General features: G+C 47.0%; 1 protein-coding gene across 2 annotated transcripts; it reads right to left on the reverse strand.

Annotated features, from left to right (window-relative positions):
• Window positions 1-10,313: 10,313 nt before the first annotated feature.
• Window positions 10,314-13,522, reverse strand: LOC112899840 (coiled-coil domain-containing protein 115). Of its 2 annotated transcripts, none has more exons than XM_025968473.1 (6): window positions 13,216-13,522; window positions 11,740-11,872; window positions 11,409-11,534; window positions 11,249-11,319; window positions 10,799-10,886; window positions 10,314-10,724 (listed from the first exon to the last, which is right to left on the reverse strand). In XM_025968473.1, the coding sequence occupies exons 1-6, from the start codon at window positions 13,405-13,407 to the stop codon at window positions 10,651-10,653; spliced, it is 684 nt and encodes a 227-aa protein (XP_025824258.1). In that variant the 5' UTR covers window positions 13,408-13,522; the 3' UTR covers window positions 10,314-10,650. The 2 variants fall into 2 exon arrangements, with proteins under 2 accessions (XP_025824258.1, XP_025824257.1); XM_025968472.1 differs by having other exon boundaries at window positions 11,249-11,322.
• Window positions 13,523-13,835: the final 313 nt, after the last annotated feature.

The following is a 13,835-nucleotide window of genomic DNA, read 5'->3' on the forward strand; positions in this document are numbered from 1 at the left end:
CTAGTTTAATGGGGGTCCCAATAGCTGCTAGATTACCAAGACGAAGATTTTCAAAAAAGATTACCAAGACGAACGCATCGAAGCAACCAAATTCAACGAAGACGAACTGTGCAAATCAACCCTGAACCTTTTTGCCTCATGCCAAATCACATTTTGCTGCCGATATGATGGAGCTTGAATTCCTCCGATCGATCTTCTCGTGGCTCAGGCACTTGTCGCCTCCATGGCTCCATCCAAGCCAATCATGGAGGATCAGTCGTTCAGTGACTCAGTCCGTATATCAGCAAGGAGTGGCTGTACTTTTCTGACAGATGCTCGCCAGCATGAGGCATTAGTCCCAAGGGGGAAAAAATCACGCAACAGAAGAATAAGAATCCGCACAATGCTGCACCTTCTTGCAGTCGGCTATAGCTTGCGAGTGAATTTGCTTTACTGCTGTAAAAATTTGCATGCCTTGCTGCTGCAGCGGTAGCTATGTCGTGCCGGTGCAGGTAGCTATGCAGTTTCTTCCGAGTGAACGGCCTGCGTTTTATTGCCAACTGTTGGTTGTGCTTTGCAGCTGCAAGCTTGTTCATGCCTACTGCTTGCTTGGTGTTGTTGCCACTGTCACCGACAAATTTTCCAACATAATTCTGGACTAAGCTTTGTTAAGAATTTGGATCGGCTAATGCGTTAATTAGATTAGGATATGCTCTGTTTAATGGCTTAATCAAGAGATAGAGATGATTAGAGGGACAGAGAGAGGAGGGAATATCACGGAGTATACCTTCGTGGCCTAAGCCGGGAGCTGACGCAGAGGTGGCCGCCATGGTGGTGTAGTGCGGGGCTCGGGGTGGACCGGCCGTAGGCGTACGTGCTTGCAGTGCCGCGGGCGATGGCCGGAGGCGTTGGCGCAGGGGCGTCGACGGTGATGCCGGAGGCGCTTCCCGTCGCTTACCGCGCTTGACTTAGATCGGTTAGGTCAACTGTGGGTGGGGCGGCGGCGGCGCGTCGAACCTCGTGATACGAGCCGCTGGCCCCCACCCCCTTTTTATATTGCGCGGCGCGACGGGGGGCCCACCAGCTAGATCGTGCTGGTACGCCCCCGATCAGGGCGCGTGAGAGGGAAGGCCCTCTCGGATCCGTTGGGATCCGAGGGGTTGTAGGAGATCAAACCAACAGTCTCCCCCTTGATCTCACTCTGTGTTTTTCTTTCCTTTACTTTTCTCGCTTCTTCATGGATTTGTACATAGAGCATGCTTTATCGTCACGGTCAATCGCCGATAGATTCAACAGCTACAATATACTCCTCTATTCAGAAAACGATTCTTTAACCTTTTTTTTTTGGGCCCTTGTAGTCCGAAGATCACAGGCTATCCCTTAGCCCCATGCCAGCTACGTGTTCCTTGAACACGTTGGGTGGTAAGCCTTTCGTTAGCGGATCCGCAAGCATTTTCACTGTGCTTATGTGTTCAAGATTTATTATCTGATCTCGGACTTTATCTTTCACAACATAGTACTTTATGTCTATGTGTTTGGCAGCACCACTTGTCTTGTTGTTGTGAGCGTACATTACTGCGGGCTCGTTATCGCAGTACAACTGTAATGGTTTAGATATATTATCAACCATTCTCAGACCGGGTACGAATTTCTTTAGCCAGTTCACCTGTCCTGTAGCCTCATAACACGCAACAAACTCGGCATACATTGTCGACGATGTAGTGACGGTTTGTTTGCAACTTTTCCACGATATTGCTCCCCCGGCTAGGGTGAATACATATCCTGACGTGGATTTTCTGTCATCTCCTGCGTAATCGGAATCTGAGTATCCTACGATACGCAGAGATTCTGTTCTCCTGTACGTTAACATGAGGCCTTTTGTTCCTTGCAAATAGCGCAGAACTTTCTTTACCAATTTCCAGTGTTCTGGTCCTGGATTACTTTGGAATCTGCCAAGCAACCCGGTAACATAAGCTATGTCAGGGCGTGTGCACACTTGTGCATACTGTAAGCTTCCCACAGCGGAAGCATATGGTACCATTTTCATTTGCTCAATCTCATATTGAGTCTTGGGGCATTGAAATTCCCCATATCTGTCGCCCTTGACTATAGGTGCAGGTGAGGCACTGCATTTGTGCATATTAAATTTCTTCAGGACCTTTTCTATATATGTCTTTTGAGACAGTCCTAATACCCCTTTTAATCTGTCTCGATGAATCTCGATTCCTAGAACAAATCTTGCTTCACCGAGGTCTTTCATCTCGAAATGCGAGGATAAAAACTTTTTCGTCTCTAGTAGCAGATTGACATCGCTACTTGCCAGTAGAATATCATCCACGTACAAGATTAGAAAGATGTACTTTCCATTCTTGAACTTTGCGTAAACGCAATTATCCTCGACATTTTCTTTAAACCCGAATTCTTTTATTGTCTTATCAAACTTCAAGTACCACTGTCTTGAAGCTTGCTTTAGCCCATAAATCGATTTTCTTAGACGGCATCCCAATTTTTCTTTGCCTTCCACGACAAAACCTTTCGGCTGTGCCATGTAGACGGTTTCATCTAGGTCCCCGTTAAGGAATGCTGTCTTCACATCCATCTGATGTAATTCTAGATCGTAATGAGCTACGAGAGCCATTACGATTCTGAAGGAATCTTTACAAGAGACTGGGGAAAAAGTCTCGTTGTAATCAATTCCTTCTCTTTGTGTGTATCCTTTTGCCACGAGTCGTGCTTTAAATTTATCTATATTCCCTTGGGAGTCATATTTGGTTTTGTAGACCCATTTGCAGCCTACTGTTTTGGCTCCTTTAGGAATTTCCTCTAGGTCCCACACTTTGTTGGTACTCATCGATTTTATTTCGTCTTCCATAGCGTCAAGCCATTTCGACGAATGTTCACTTTTCATGGCTTCTTCAAATGAAGTGGGATCATCCTCCATTTGGGTCTCTTCGCTATTATAGACTTCATAGTCATTGGAAATAGCGCGCTTCCTTATTCTTTGAGGTCTCCCGTGAGCCTGAGCCTGCGGTGCCTCATCTATTTGGGGCTGCTGGGGCTCCTCTTCTTGTGCGGCAACTGGCTCGACAGGAGCCTGAGGAATGGGTTCCTCTTCCTCATTCATCGTCACCACAGGAGGAGTCATTACAGGTATCGGCATCGCAGTGACTTGCACTGGCGGTGCAGATACAACGGGCAGCGAGAAAAAAGATTCCTGAATCACGGGATTGGGTGTATACGCCCTCTTCTCCTCAAGATCAATTTTTCTTGCTGTGCCGCTCCCCCGGATCATTTGATCCTCAAGAAAAACTGCATGCCTCGTTTCTACGAATTTCGTCGATCTGTCTGGGCAGTAGAAACGAAAACCCTTTGACCTTTCTGGATAGCCAATAAAATGGCAAGATACCGTTCTTGAATCTAGTTTTGCAATAGTCGGGTTAAACACTTTTGCCTCAGCAGGACTCCCCCACACCCTCAGGTGATTTAGTGAGGGTACTCTTCCTGTCCACATTTCATACGGCGTTTTCGGCACCGATTTACTTGGAACTCTGTTGAGAATGTGAATGGCGGTTTTTAGTGCCTCCATCCATAAACTCACTGGCAACGTAGAGTAACTGATCATGCTTCGCACCATATCCATTAGGGTGCGATTGCGTCTTTCAGCCACTCCGTTCTGCTGAGGCTCGCCCGGCATCGAGTACTGGGCTACTATGCCTTGCTCCATCAGGAACTTCGCAAAAGGTCCTGGAACTTGGCCATATTGGGTATGTCGACCGTAATATTCCCCTCCACGATCGGATCTTACGATTTTAATCTTTAAATCGTGTTGATTTTCTACTTCGGCCTTGAATATTTTAAATTTATCCAAAGCCTCCGATCTTTCTTTAATTGGATAAATGTATCCATAACGGGAATAATCGTCTGTGAATGTTATGAACGAGTCATAACCATCCACACTCTTTACATTAAACGGACCACAGATGTCTGTGTGAATTATTTCTAATACACCTGTGCTCCTCTTAGCATTTTTCTTTATTTTCTTAACGAATTTGCCTTTTATGCATTCAATGCATTGTTCTAAGTCAGAGAACTCTAATGGAGGAAGAATTTCGTTTTTAATTAATCTTTCTATTCTCCCCCTCGAAATATGGCCTAAACGACAGTGCCATAATTTCGACGACGTATCGTGAGTTCTCTTACGTTTTCTATTCGCGAGTGTAGGCGAGGATACATTCGCACTGTTATCGCATACGGAATTAACGCTTTCGCGTAACGATATCAAATAAAGATCATTCTTTCTAAATGCAGTGGAAATTACTGTATCATTACATTCGATCAAACATTTCCCATCTCCAAATAGACAAGAATAACCATCTGTATCCAGGCGAGACACACTAATCAAGTTTCTGTGTAAAGAAGGAACAAATAAAACATCTCTAAGTACGATAATGAAGCCAGTGTCGAGTTCCAAATGAACGTCTCCTACTGCTTCTACGTCTGCCTGACCTCCATTCGCCACTCTAACTTGCTTTTCGCTTCTTTGAGTGGTTCTCGTCGAACGGAATCCCTGTAAAGAATTTGCAACATGAACAGTTGCTCCTGAGTCAATCCACCAAGTAGATTTTGAATATTCTATATACAAGGATTCATTTACGAATGAAATAACGTTCTCACCTCTTTTCTCCATGATCATCTTTAAGTATTTGTGACAGTTCTTCTTGTAGTGACCCCTTTCTTTGCAGTAGAGACACTGATCTTTATCTACGAGCGCCTGTCCCTGCTGCGGTCTGTGTTGTTGAGAGTTTTTACCTTTAGAGGAGTTTGAAGAAGAAGATGAAAAATTGCCTTTAAAGTTGGCATGCTTCTTCTTGTTCACATAGTTTAAGGATCCTCCAGTGGTGGACCTGATCCTTTCCTCCTCCTGAACGCACATCGCAATGGTCTTTTCTATGTCCCAAGTTTGTGGTTGGGTGTTGTAATTGACAACAAAAGTGTCAAACTCTTTTGGTAACGAAGCAAAGACCAGATGGACAATGTGATCCTCCTTGAAGGCAAGGTCCAACGACTTTAGCTTGTTATTCAGGTTGACCATGCGATGAATGTGTTCTCTAATGCCACCGCCAGTGTATCTCTCTGAAACCAGTTGTTTGATCAACTGGGTTGCATAAGTCTTTGAAGAACCAGTGTACTGGTTCTTTAATTTTTCAAGATACTCTACGACGGTGGCACAATCTGGGATTGAGCCCATGATTGCGGGCTCAATCGTGTTCTTTACCACTGCCAAACATTTCTTGTTGGCAGGGAACCATTTTGCATACAGCCTCTCATATTCTGCTCTTACTTTCTTAAAAGCAAGCTCTGTTTGCTTCCAAGAAGCATCTGTGTCTGTGTCCTCCCTTTCAGGAAGCACAGGCTCTGTAGGAGTCGGTGTAGCTAGGACCCAATCTAATTCACCCATGATGAAATAGAGTTCCAGCTTTCTGTACCATTCATTGTAATTATCTCCCTTTAATATCGGAATATCGTTGATGGAAAACATCATTGATACTCCTCCTGAAAAATATCCATGAGTGGTGAAAACATTAAATTAAAATCAAATAAAATTTATTGCATATGTAAAATACGACGTTGGTCATAAAATGAAATATGCAATAACCTTGTGTATTAAAACTAAAACACCGTTGGGCAGAATTAGAATTAATACAGAAAAATTATCTATTAAAATTAAGGCATAATATCTTTTTGTATTAAGTCTAGAATACCGTTGGGCATAAATAGAAATAATACATGAAAATATCTATGAAAAGTAATTCAATAATAATTGCAATATTATCACTCGTTAACGTTGGTCAAAAGATAATAATATTACAATTCAGAAAAATATCTATTTGCCTCGAAGAATTTAAATTATTCCGTTGGTTCAAATTTAAATTTCAAGGCAATTAAACAAAAAACATATAAAATATTAAATCTTTGCAGCGGAAAACTGTAATTCTATCAAAATGTATCGAAATATATCTTTTATAAACAGTGCATCAAAGTTCATTCAAGTTTGAATTTGAAATGTATCAAATTCAATCAAACTCTATTGGAAAAAATGATTCTGGAAAAAGAAAATACGCACTGTTTTTCCTTTTGCAAACAGCACAGCCAGCCCAAAACGCTCGCGCGCGGCCCAGCTGGAGAACCGGGCTCAGCGCGCGCGCGCGCATACGCGCGCGGCCTGCTAAGGCCCGGCCCAGTCCCCTCGCGCACCCCCCCGCGCACGGCTCCGCGTGCGCGCGCGGCTCGGGGCCGAGCCAACCTGGGCCCGGGCCGCCATTTCGCTCGCCCGCATGGGCCAAAAGCAGCCCAACCGAGCGCTGCTCGATCGCGACCGCACGATGAAGATCGACGGCTGCGCGCGGTTCTCGGCCGATCAAAAACCCCCTTCGCCGCTCGCTCCCCAAACCCTAGCCTCATTCTGTTCTTTCCCCGACGCCTTCTTCTCCTCCACGCGAGCGCGCGAGTGAGCGGCCGTCGGTGACCGGCGGCGACCGGCGGGCGGCGGCTGCCGCGGTGGCGGCGCCACCGTGAGGCGCCTCGCCGGCGCGCGCGTTCACCGAAAGGTGAACGGGCCGCCGTCGAGGTGTCTCTCTGTGGTGCCCTAGCCCGGGCCGAAGCTCGGGTCGGGCTCGGTTCCGGCGTGACGGCGCCGGATCTGGCCGGGGAGGCGGGCTCACCGGCGGTGAGCCAACTGAGGGTAAGTATCTTCGCCCCGGTTGGCCTCTTTTCTTCTTTTTCTTTTGCATCTAGGGTTAGGGTTTCACGGGTTGCACTGGGATGTTTCCGGGGATCTTTTCTAGGGTTCTTTTCTATTCACTTTCCAATTCTAATCAACGCAAAATAGCTAGAGGCGACTGATACCATTGTTAAGAATTTGGATCGGCTAATGCGTTAATTAGATTAGGATATGCTCTGTTTAATGGCTTAATCAAGAGATAGAGATGATTAGAGGGACAGAGAGAGGAGGGAATATCACGGAGTATACCTTCGTGGCCTAAGCCGGGAGCTGACGCAGAGGTGGCCGCCATGGTGGTGTAGTGCGGGGCTCGGGGTGGACCGGCCGTAGGCGTACGTGCTTGCAGTGCCGCGGGCGATGGCCGGAGGCGTTGGCGCAGGGGCGTCGACGGTGATGCCGGAGGCGCTTCCCGTCGCTTACCGCGCTTGACTTAGATCGGTTAGGTCAACTGTGGGTGGGGCGGCGGCGGCGCGTCGAACCTCGTGATACGAGCCGCTGGCCCCCACCCCCTTTTTATATTGCGCGGCGCGACGGGGGGCCCACCAGCTAGATCGTGCTGGTACGCCCCCGATCAGGGCGCGTGAGAGGGAAGGCCCTCTCGGATCCGTTGGGATCCGAGGGGTTGTAGGAGATCAAACCAACAAGCTTATCAACATAATTCACTGTCACTGACTAAGAATTTCTCTGCTGCGCCCACATCTTTTTGCCAAGTCAGATCAGAAGACCGAGGATGCATCCACGCCACGACTAAGTGATGAGCACTTCGTCCAAGCTAACACTCAAAGTCAGAATCCTTCAAGACCAGCCATGTCATATTATGTTACATAGAACAGTGGTGCGGTTTTTCCTCTGAATTTTCTTGCCATATTAGTTCTCCAACTTGTGTTGAGTCTTAGGTTTCTGATAGTACACCTACACCAGGTCATGCTGAATTCCCTCCTTCGCCCATGTCTTCTCGAATGCCGCCCGGTCGCCGCGTACAGCCCGCATGCGGCCAGCCTCGAAGCACACCGCGGCGACCTCGGCGGCGCTTGTCCCGTCTTGCCACGCCGGCGCACCGACAGATCCTCCAGGTGCACGTCGTGGCGTCCGCCTTATCCGCCGCGCACGCCTGGAACACGAGACGTTTCTGCCGCGCGTCCGGCGGCGGGAAGCCGGGAACACCTCGGCTGCAGCTAGCGGCGCCAGGTGCAGCTGCAGTCAGGTAGTCTGTTCGTCGCATACATGATCATCAGGCGCTCGTTGATCGCCTTGCTGTGGAACGCCGTCCAGGCCAGCAGGTGCAGCAGCACAAGGCTCAGCTCGCGCCTCGTGGTCGGCGTCGAACCGCGCCAATGCGATGGCTCGCGGACGGCTGCCTCGTACAGAGGGCCAGGGGCACGATGCGCGGTCCATAGGGAGCACAGCGGCCTCGCGGGCCTCCTGCGTGGCGGTGCTCACGACGGCGTGCCGGCGTTGTTGCCGTCGACGATGGTGGCAGCTAGGCGGGCAGCGGCATGGGGCAGACCGAGCCCGAGGGTGGACAGTAAATGAAATACCGTCCACCCCTAGATGCTATATTAACCGTTGGATCGAATATGACCGGTCGAGATTGACTAGCATAAGCGCAAAAAGGACGCCCCCCTTTCCTCGCTCGTCGAAGTCGGCGGGTCACCGCGCGCCACCCGCAAGCCGGCCGCGGCGCAGCTCGCCGCGGTGATCATGGCGGGTTCGTCCCGTGTCGCCTCAGAGCACGCCGCGGCAATCTTGGTGGGTTCGCCCCGTGTCGTGCCGTGCCGCGCCGCGCCGCCGGGTCGGCGTCGCCGCGCGCGCCTGGCATCGGAGCCGCTTCTGCGGTTCTGCAACACGCGCGACCCCGGCTGCAGCGGCGTCCGCCCGGTCGGTGGCAGACGATGGTCACGCGCATGTTTTGCTCTCCGGCGTGATGGTGTCGAACGCGGTCGAGGCAACGCAAGCAGGTCCACCTCGTCGATGAATTGACCGCCGACTTCAACCTGTCACCTGAATCTCCCCAGCCTGGACATCTGTTCGCAAAGTCTGACGCATTTGCACGGAAGGTATGTAGCACCTGTATGTAGTATGCCATTCAGATTTGATGTTGCTCATCTACAGAGCTGTAAGCGTATCGTCAGGTAACCTTTGCTGTTATTATGAAATAGTCATACCAAAATACCAATCAGCAGCGATACATGCAAAGGTTTCGAGCGTGTAGATGACTTTCAGTAACTCAGTGTATGAAAAGGCTGCATCTTGTTAGCATCTGGAACCCAAATACTACCACTTTTACTTCTTCATCACATTCTAAACACTGAAACTGGAGCTGACACCGACAATAGGCCGATCCGCTTCCTTCAAGTACTGAGCAAGACACAACCAGATCATAGCAGTTTCAACCGCCATTTCTTTCTTTTTCTTTTTTCTTTTTGAAAACTAGGCAGGAGCACTGGCGACGCATTTAAGAAGAGAAGCAAGCGGGTTCCAGGTTTACAGGTTTGATATTACATAACAAACTAAAACTCGATGACACATTGTTGTAAACATTAAAAAACTTAGAGCACCACGGGTGTGCCACAAGCCACCCTCCGCAGATTGGTCTCCTCCTTGATCAAAAGCACCACCTGATGCGGCTGCAGACTTCTCTGTTGAAAGACCCTTCTATTCCTCTCTTTCCAAATGTTCCAGGCGGTGTAAGAAAGAATTGCTGCCACTGAGCGCTTTTGTGCCTGATTCAGATGCTCCATGCTTATCAACCGCCATTTCAACAGACCAAAATGCATGGCCAACGTCAACACCCGACGCACACCCCATGTTTAAAAGTCACAAAAACTGACGAACTTAGTTGACGCATTGCACACAGCTCACTTTTTATTGCCATATTATTTCCTCAATGCGTGTGAATTATATGCTTCTGATAGAGCTACAGGTCATGTTGAAATTGATCTAGACACATCTACACTATTTCAGTTTGGATTTATGTGACTGGCTGCTGAAGTGCTGGACTAGGAATGAGAGTGGTCAAGAGATGATAGGTGCAGAAATTATGGGCAGAGATAATGCATAACTGCATGAAGACTGTCCCGTTTGAAATGCTCTGTTGCTGGAAATTCCTTAGTTTCCACCGTGTGTTGGGTCATGGGGCATGAGCAGACCGCCCACATCGTCTCTCTTTTGTATACGTGGGTCCCTGCTCTAGCCTCTAGCACGGAATGTGATGGAACCATCCTGTATGAACGGAACGGGATTACGCAGGTTCAGGGTTCGGTTGAAAGGAATGGATGATCCCGGGTCAAGTGTTTGGTTAAAGGGATGCCCAAATCTATTTTTCACAGGGTGTCTGCTTGGTCTGTTGAATCTATATTCCAAATTATATATTGAAATTGGTTTCAGATTTTTTTTCCAATTTGATATGGCACGGAAAAATAATAAATCTAATTTGTAGAAAAGAAGAATACATGAAGCCGAGAAAAGTAACCCTTCAGGCCATGGCCTTTGTTTTAGTTTTTATCATGCTTGCACCACATCAAAATTGGGGTGAGACTGTTATGAAGACAGATTTGGTTAAGCCCGAATGTTAGGATAAACATCACAGTTCTTGGCCCTTTGTTTGTCCAAGTCCAAGCAACAGAATTTTCTGTGTGTGAGCCAATAGTTTCAGGAAATTTAATACTCTTCTTGTCACCTCATCCTTCAGCTCGTTCTTCTATGCTGGGAGTGGGAGGCTATGGACGCCCAGGCCACAATGTTTGTCTTAGGTTACAGCTAATGAGCTACACAACAAATATTCATGCTTCCTTGAAAATATACTGGATTCCAGACTTTGAATTTACAGTTGCTCCAATCCCATGATTATTGATGTCCAGTGTACAAAACCTCAAATCAAAAGCCAAGCTTTACTCTTTTAACTGGGAGAAACTTGCTAGCATATTCGACCTTGAATTTGCCAACTCTACAATCAATTCAAGCGCTGCACCAAAATAAATGTACAGTTAAATCAAAACATATATGGGAGTGGATAAGCTTCTGTAATAAAAATCAAACCTGTTTCAAATGAAATTTGGGCTGTTCGTAGTTTTGGAGACACCAATGCTCCAAAGACTGATAATGCTTTTGATCTCGCTCTTTGAACCTAAGGTACAAAATGGCCAAAATGGGAATCAATAAATGTGAAAATGTACAAGAAGTATGGTACAGCTTCCTTATTCACTATACCAACATACAGTTTGCTGATACCTCAGCAGCAGATAGAAACCTAACTGAAGACATTTAGTTTACTGAAATATATTATTGCTGTAGTATTGAAGTTATACCAATGACATATCTTGAATCAAGCATATCAGAGGGTGAAGTTCCCCACTCAAGCACAAAAACTTTTATTTTTGGCATTTGCCCATTACTAGCGATGTATCTTTTTGCTGCCTCTAAGCAATGTTTCACTATCTGATATTATAGCCTCAAGTTTCAAGAAATAGACTTTAATACAAAACTTACATTTACATGACTGCTAGTGTCAGCACCAGCAGATGAATCTGCTGTGGTTGCATCCCTTTCATGGTTTCCATCTTCTTGACAAGAGGTTGAGTCAAGCAAATAGATTTAATCAGCACATTTGTTACTTAACAGAGAGTAGAAATAGGACACATTCTAATACCTGGGGTAGTAGCTGATCCACGATGCCTCAACTTTGGTTCAGTACTAGCTTGCTCACTGACATCGTAGGTGGAGTTACATTCTTCTTGCAAAGACCACTTTGATAGGGCAAAGTGTGGTTTCGACTCTGAAATATGATTGAAGAATATTTTACTAATTATGAGTTAACAGCTGTTGCAAACAGCTTGCAATTTGTGTATCAATGTGCCCTTCTAGCTTTATTTACAGTAGACTTCAATAAAACAAACCAGGAACCAGATTCAAGAGAAAATAAAAGTATTTCTAAAATCTAGTAATGGTTCTTCAATGCTGATAGATAGATAGTAATTTACCTGATGGTTTCAGGCCAGCATGATCAGCAACTTGCAGCTTAGTGGCAGCAGACTGTTCTTTATGATCAAACAGTGTACTTGAAACACGTGATGGGCCCATAGAATGGCGAGCACTTGCCATATCGAGCCACCCCTAGGAACAAATATATTCATGTTTAATCAGTAGTTCAGTACTGAAACAGCAAGATGACTTTGGTGCATATTGATCTACAAGCCAAAAAAGCTATATGAAGGAGCACCACACAGTTAGTGCACACTGAACATTTGAATATTGTCTATTATGTTAGACATAGAATTTCAGCCGGTTGGTTGAAGTGGCGGCAGGCTTCGGGCATCCTCTGTGACAAGAAGGTGCCACAAAGGCTAAAAGGTAAGTTCTATAGGACGGCGATTCGCCCGGCGATGCTATACGGTGCTGAATGTTGGCCTACAAAAAGGCGACATGTCCAGCAACTGAGTGTAGCAGAGATGCGTATGCTGCGTTGGTTCTGCGGGCATACAAGAAGGGATAGAGTCCGGAACGAAGAGATTCGAGATAGGGTCGGGGTGGCACCTATCGAAGAGAAGTTGATTCAACATCGGTTGAGATGGTTGGGACATGTACAACGGAGGCCTCCCGAGGCGCCGGTGCGTAGTGGAGTTTTAAAGCGGGGCGATAATGTAAAGAGAGGTAGAGGTAGACCTAGACTAACTTGGGACGAGACGGTTAAGAGAGACCTTAAGGAGTGGAATATCGCTAAGGAATTAGCTATGGATAGGAGCGCTTGGAGATTAGCAATTAACGTACCTGAACCGTGACCTTTGTTACTTTTTGTTTAACCCCTAACTCTTCCTTTTGGCTTGTGCCCTTTTTGTGTTTCTTATTCTTGTTTTCTGTGGGTTTCATCTCTAGCCTACCCCAACTTGCTTGAGACAAAAGGCTAAGTTGTTGTTGTTGTATTACTTGCAGGGCACTATAATTAAGTACGGATGCAGATGACAGTGCAACATAATAGACAATGTGAGGTAACTGAGAAAAAGGATAGAGCACTACGAATTCACACCAATCACAAAGTTTTGGTAGAGCATCTCTCCGAACTCTTGAATCCTATCTTCTCAAGTAACCACAGCTGGTGTTAAAGTGGCCTTACCAAAACATCATGAAACTATTGCTACATGGTAGGGTGAGAGACATGTTCTAAAGGATTTGGCAATATTCATCTACAAGATTACAATGGCTAATCTCTCCTAAAAAAATCCCAACCTCTACCTCAAATTAGGTTACTACAATATTAGGAGTTTTTGCTAGAATCGGGTCAGAGACAATGTTCTGCTGAAAGGATTTGGCAACGTTGCCGCAACTCAATCAAGCAAAAGACTTCTTTCGCTGAACCAAACGATTAGTACTTCACTGGAGTCAATGTGTTTCGCTGAACCAACGGTGCGCCATAGATCATTCAAGGCTGAACCGGACAACAATAATAGCTGGTGGAGTACCTGACGAAGAGCGGCGGAGAGGGAGTCCATGAGGACGAGGTAGCCGTCCACCGAGTCCATGAATCGCAGGATCTCCTCGTCGTTGTCGCCTCGCGGCCGCCCTTGCTCCCCCACCGCGTCGTCGATCTTTCCCGCGCCTTCCACCCCAGCGGCGGATCCCAGGAGCCGCGGATCCTCCGTCGCCGCCGCCATCCAAGCCCTGGATCCCGCCGCACCAGAACCTAAACCCCTCGCAGGGTCGCAGCTCGGCCGGGCGGTTGCTGCTGGTGGTGGTGGCAGCACAGCAGCAGCCTGGCACGGTGATGCTGGCTGACCCCGAGCCGGGTGGACGAAAACGGCCCCAGGACTCCGGGCTCGGGCTCACCGCGCGCACGGAGACTTGGCAGGGGCGCAGGTTTTTGCTTCCAGCAACCTGGCAACGAGGTAAGCGCCTAATGTCTGCAAATTGAGATGGTAATGGATTATAACTCTATTATTATTCTCTTAACAATCCAATTTAATCCTTATATATTTTTAGCTGAAAATTCTACAAAATAAAAGTCCGATCTTTTTTAAGCCTGATCCTTGAATTATACATGCTAAATTTTTAGACCTTTACCACCTCTACCTGCAAGTACACT

The sequence above is a fragment of the Panicum hallii genome, chromosome 7, assembly GCF_002211085.1.
Source record: "Panicum hallii strain FIL2 chromosome 7, PHallii_v3.1, whole genome shotgun sequence".
Classification (NCBI taxonomy): Eukaryota; Viridiplantae; Streptophyta; class Magnoliopsida; order Poales; family Poaceae; genus Panicum; species Panicum hallii.

What these genes read in the sequence shown, in the direction of transcription:
- LOC112899840 (XM_025968472.1), bottom strand. Translation starts at nt 13,407, where the DNA reads ATGGCGGCGGCGACGGAGGATCCGCGGCTCCTGGGATCCGCCGCTGGG. An exon ending in TCTCCGCCGCTCTTCGTCAG is followed by an intron (nt 11,873 to 13,215) that starts GTACTCCACCAG and finishes ATTTGTTCCTAG; the next exon opens with GGGTGGCTCGATATGGCAAG. An exon ending in ACACTAGCAGTCATGTAAAT is followed by an intron (nt 10,887 to 11,248) that starts GTAAGTTTTGTA and finishes TTTGTACCTTAG; the next exon opens with GTTCAAAGAGCGAGATCAAA.